Source organism: Sapajus apella, unplaced genomic scaffold, assembly GCF_009761245.1.
Source record: "Sapajus apella isolate SASKATOON/1434 unplaced genomic scaffold, GSC_monkey_1.0 scaffold65, whole genome shotgun sequence".
NCBI classification, from domain to species: domain Eukaryota; kingdom Metazoa; phylum Chordata; class Mammalia; order Primates; family Cebidae; genus Sapajus; species Sapajus apella.
Window position 1 is genome coordinate 5,289,897 of NW_022437005.1, and position 6,035 is coordinate 5,295,931.

Consider the following 6,035-nt stretch of genomic DNA (forward strand, 5'->3'; position numbering starts at 1 on the left):
AGACAGGCTGTGACATGCCCAGGATGTGTTATTTCTTTGCTAGACTTACTGATATTTCTATAGGAAAGTTTGTTTTTATTTTCAAGCATGCAGAAACCATTTATAACTTGGGAATGCCTGAAATCCATATTATTTTTGCTTCTGATTTTTAACAGTTTTAGTAGTTGGTATCAGCCCTGGTGGTTGTTTTTCATTGCTTTGCATGAAATTTCCTTGTATAAAGCTACTAACCCAAGTAAAACAAAAAAAAATTTAATTAATACCGTTTCTGGTCCGGCCTCTTTCTTTCCGTGCCGGTAGCGCTCACGCAGAAATGGTGAACGTTCCTAAAACCCGCCGGACTTTCTGTAAGAAGTGTGGCAAGCACCAACCCCACAAAATGACACAGTACAAGAAGGGCAAGGATTCTCTGTATGCCCAGGGAAAGCGGCGTTATGACAGGAAGCAGAGTGGCTATGGTGGGCAAACTAAGCCGATTTTCCGGAAAAAGGCTAAAACTCCAAAGACGATTGTGCTGAGGCTCGAGTGCGTTGAGCCCAACTGCAGATCTAAGAGAATGCTGGCTATTAAAAGATGCAAGCATTTTGAATTGGGAGGAGATAAGAAGAGAAAGGGCCAAGTGATCCAGTTCTAAGTGTCATCTTTTATGAAGACAATAAAATCTTGAGTTTATGTTCAAAAAAAAAAAATTTAATTAATATCAGGAAAATACTTCATCAGATTTTCATCTTAAACCAGCTGACACTGAAATTGTTTAAAATAGTTTATAACCAATGTTTAGTCCCATATTCCTGGGAAGACAAGGCTTCATATACATTTGGTCACCTGGTGGGCCATTTAAACATTTTGTAAAGGAATTACATTCAATTGTTATTTGAATTCCAATTTGTCATCCTGGTTGTTAAAAGCTTTCCCATGCAAGAGGGCTGATGTTATAATAGTAGATTATTATGCTACAGTGTATTTTCTCCAGGTAAAGAAAGTTTTTTATGGTTTGAATCTTCTGGAAACATTGGAGAAAGACTGTTCCTTGTCATCCACACTACAACAAAACTTTAGGACTCTGGGCTTTGGGTTTATGGCCTCGCAGCTGAGAAGGGTCCTGCCACACTTTTGGAACTCTTGCACCCACTGGAACTGTTGAGGTAAAGCTAACCAGGGAAATTTCTCCCAAGAAGAAAATGGCATCCTTGATGTGAACAGCTTTTCCCAAGTTCACAGATTAAGACTTCTACTATCATGAAACTCTTGTCTTTGAATATTATTTTTCTCGCTTATGCCTCTACAAACAATAAAAGTGGAAAAGGGTCTGTTATGTGCACTTATGGGGTATACTTTTATTTGCGAAGGAATTTGCAGGCAGCCTTATACATGAATAACCTGTACTTTGATAGATAAAAGATAAAGGCCCAATGTGAGTAAGAAACTTTAATGGTACATGTGTTGCTTCATAATCAGTCAAAAACAAAACATTGGTTCGCTCCTCTAATCCACATCATGGGTTAAAGAGAACATTGCCAGGAGCCTGTCACTCTTCTAGAAGGGCATCATTTGTTAGGTCCTTTTACCATGGTTTAAAGTAAAAGAAGCCATGATTAGAAATGTATCCCTTGCTGGCTGGGCACGGTGGCTCACGCCTGTAATCACAGCACTTTAGGAAGCTGAGGGAGGCGGATCACCTGAGGTCAGGTGTTCAACATAGCACGGCCAACATAGTGAAACCCCGTCTCTACTAAAAATACAAAAATTAGCTGGGCATGGTGTCAAGAACCTGTAATCCCAGTTACTCAGGAAACTGAGGCAGGAGAATCACTTGAACTTGGGAGGCAGAGGTTGCAGTGAGCCAAGACCATGCCACTGCACTCCAGCCTAGGTGATACAGCGAGATTCGGTCTCAATAAATAAATAAATAAATCCCTCATGATAGGCTCTGTAGCAAATTCTACTATAAAGTCTATCGTTACACAACAGACTTTAAATTCTCTTGTGAAAGTTATGTTAAATAATAGGATTGGCTAAACAGAAAAGTGCCTGTGTAGCTGCTGGCACTTGTGGCCTATGGAGAAACACATCAAATGAAGACCATAGAAACTCAGTGGTAGGAGATTAATGAAGAAATTGCTTAGTTAAGTGACTAAACTCTTTGGCTCATTCTTTGATCTGTTCGATTTTAGGAGGTTTGGTTTATGGGGCCTTGGGTTTAGGAGCATACTCTGAACTCTTGGTGCTATCCTCCCAATAGTTAGAATAATAGTCTCCCTGGCGCACTATATTCTCTCAAAGGTTTTAAATGTTTGCACGCAGCCACTTCTAGAATGTCAAATGATCTCTCTTTAACTGTAATGACAAAAGCTCAAAGAACTGTGCAACCATGAGAACACCATAACCTATAAAGAATGTACTGAGACCGGAAACCCAAAATGACGGTAACTGAGAGTGGTGCTAAGACCCTAAGTTTTGGTCATGCTCTCACCTAAGTGAGAACCTGATCAAAAAGGGGGAATTTTTTTCACAAGATTTTGGAACGCCATTGTTTTGGACTAAACTCATGCACTAGACCCCACCAAACCAAACCAAACCAAAATGGAGTTGCTTGTGCTAAGACTTTAAGGAAACATATTCTAGAGCAGATCACGTTTTGTTTTCTCCAGCAAAACTCTACAACAAACATCTCTGATGGCATAGTTATCCACTCCCTAAAGTCCCCATTAAATCTTTTAATCAAAATCATTTCCTCTTGTCTGTAGACCATCAAGCCTCAGATGATGATGCAACAAAGGTTCCAGACAGTTTCAGGTGAAGACACCACCCCTGGCCATCAAGAAGCTACCTTGCCCCCACTAGACAGAGCAGGGCAAATCCTGTGATCTCCAATAGGTGAGGACTACTCCCTAAGCCAGAATGAAGTAGTTAGAGATAAAAGACTATCAGTCCCTCTGCCTCCCATAAAGATTTATGGGGATCACATCTCTCAATGGGGAGACAAAGCAGGAAAATAGGGTCTGGAGGCAGGGAACAGAAGACCAATTCACACGTCAGCTATGACAGGAAATAGCCTCTCCACAGGGCATAAGCCAAGTAAATGACCTTGTACTTTCACTTCATCCTCTTCATTTACATAAGGCGTACCCTAAGTAGAGGGTATTTAAACTCCCAATAAATCTATAATAGGGACTCTGAGTCCCTGTGCTCAGGCCTGCTCACATACTGTGGAGTGTACTTTCATTTCCAATGAAACCCTTCATTCCTTCCTTTCTTTGTGCATTCTGTCCAGTTGTTTGTTCAAGATGCCAAGAACCTGGAAACCCTCCACCATTAACAAAGAGACATGAGGAAACTTTTTGGGGTGATATATATGTTTATTATCTCAATTGTGGTTATGGGTGTTAAAACTTAACAAATTGTACATTTTATTTATTTATTTATTTTTTTATTTTTTATTTTTTTTTTGAGATGGAGTTTCGCTCTTGTTACCCAGGCTGGAGTGCAATGGCGCGATCTCGGCTCACCGCAACCTCCGCCTCCTGGGTTCAGGCAATTCTCCTGCCTCAGCCTCCTGAGTAGCTGGGATTACAGGCACGCGCCACCATGCCCAGCTAATTTTTTGTAATTTTAGTAGAGACGGGGTTTCACCATGTTGACCAGGATGGTCTCGATCTCTTGACCTCGTGATCCACCCGCCTCGGCCTCCCAAAGTGCTGGGATTACAGGCTTGAGCCACCACGCCCGGCCAACAAATTGTACATTTTAAATATGTACAGCCTATGGTACATCAATTATACCTCAAAATAGTAATCCCAGCACTTTGTGAGGCTGAACTGGGAGGATTGCTTGAGCCCAGGAGTTTGAGACCAGCCTGGGCAACATGGCAAGACTCCATCTCTTCAACAGTTTTGAAAATTAGCCAGATATGGTGGTGTACACCCATAGTCCCAGCTACTCGGGAGGCTAAGGGAGGATGATCACTTGAGCATGGAGGGCTGCAGCGAGCTATGGTCATGTCACTGCACTCTAGCATGGGTGACACGGTGGAAGAAATAAAATAAAATAAAATTTCAAAATAAAACAAGTGTTGTATTGGACCGAGTGTAGAAAGTTATCACCAAGACAAAAGTATGCCAGATTGTAGGGTCATTTATTATGCCGGCGACCACAGAGGACTCACGTCTCTCCAACCTGTGGTGCCAAAAGGAGGGTGCCACGATTTTTTATACCCGAAAAACCACCTTGGGAGTGGGGGTGAGGGGCAGGGATGGGGATGAAAAGGTTTCAGACATTCCAAGGGCTAGGGGATTCTGTGATTCCCCTCCTGGGTGGAGACAAGGGCGGGGGTCTCCGGACATTCCAAGGGCCAGGGGACTTTTGTCATTCTGTTTGTTACTTCAGTGGTTTACAGAAGTCAAGATATACATTTATTTACACATCGTCTGGGTGGTGATAGAAGTCACAGATTTTAGCAGTTACTGATAAGAAAAGGTAAGCAGCTTTACATAGTTTTGCAGAACAAACTAGTAGTTCTATTTACAGAGGCCAAGGACAGTAGTTATTGTGAGGAGAATGGGGCAGCCATTTCAACGTATTTAAAAAACGGTTTTGCTCAGGTTCTGGCTCTAGGCCAGCACAATATCACACAAGCAGAGATATTTTTGTAACCAATTGGTTGTTTGCTTGGGTAGTTTTTAGTTTAAAAAGCAATGTTACTCCCTAAACAGGAAATGGGGGCTGAAAAAGGATATAGCTTTCCTTAAGATTTAGTTAGCTCTTTCTTCTAGAAGGAGAAAAAACGCAGTGACATTAACTCTCACCTTTCTCAGGTTGTTTGTGCCGATAATAATTGAGATTATAATTACATACATCCGTTTTGTTTTCTTTCTACTTTTTATCTCTTGTACAAACAGTTTCTGAGCCTATCATTATCACAGAAGAAATAGCTTTGGTTTCAAAACTAAAAGCCAACATTTTTGTGAATTTTTAAAAATCTGAGGCCAGGCATGGTGGCTCATGCCTGTAATCCAAGCACTTTGGAGGCCAAGGTGGGCGAATCACCTGAGGTTGAGAGTTCAAGACCAGCCTGGCCAACAAGGTGAAACCCCATCATATATATATATATATATATATATATATATATATATATAGTTTTTTAAAAATCTGAAAATGCACCTTTATATTGGGTACTTTATTTGCTAATATTGAAAGAGCTATTCTCAAGAACTTGCAGAAACAGTTTCACTCTTTCTAAAGGGATCATCCATCCTCCACTAAGGCCCTCCTGCTGAATGATTTTCCTCTGCCTGGATTTTTCTTTTCAGGTCAAGATCTTTTCTTTGGAAATTTGTCTGTAAGTCTTCAAACTCACAGTTTAAACCTATTCTCCTCTCTTCTATGGTTACTTTGCCTTTCTGCCACTGCTTTTGTTTACTTGTTTGATTTTTGGTTTTGCTACCTGAGGAGAAAAAAGGTCAATGGAAGCCTTCTTCAAAGCGTTGAAGGACACATGGGAGCTCCTGGTAGCCTTCTTCAAAGCATTGAAGGACACATGGGAGCTCCTGGGAAAGGAAACGGGTTGAAGAAGTCGTTCTTGGCAGAGAGGAAGGCATGCAAAAGGGCACCAAGAAAACAAACAGCATATGTGGGCTGGGAAGGACAGTGATTCAGTGCTGGAGGGTTGAGGTTTATAGACCATTGAGGCCTGTGAGTGGCACAGCAGCTCCTACTGTATCCTGTGAGTGATAGGAAAAACGTGTAGGGTTTTAAGAAAGAGAATTGTAGGTTCAGATGTGTGATTTAGAGAAATCTATCCAGCAACCAATGTGATTTTTGGATCTGGCAAAAGTTGGGCAAAGCGATCATTTGAGAGACTGTTGAAGTAATCCAATCAGAAGATGAGTGCCTGAACGAAGCAAGTAGATGAAATTGAGAAATATTTACAGTAACAAATTAACAAGACCAAGTGATTCAGTGTCACCTTCAAGATGGAGGGGTTAGAAATAAGGAGGATCCAAGGATAACTCCCTATCTTCTAGACTCGGTAACTG

The 6,035-nt window shown here is 41.3% G+C and overlaps 1 protein-coding gene across 1 annotated transcript; it reads left to right on the forward strand.

Moving 5' to 3' along the window:
• The first annotated feature begins 263 nt into the window (after positions 1-263).
• Positions 264-689, forward strand: LOC116530120 (60S ribosomal protein L36a-like). The gene has a single exon (XM_032248096.1). It carries the CDS (start codon positions 314-316, stop codon positions 632-634), a length of 321 nt encoding a protein of 106 aa, XP_032103987.1. The 5' UTR covers positions 264-313; the 3' UTR covers positions 635-689.
• The last annotated feature ends 5,346 nt before the right edge of the window (positions 690-6,035 follow it).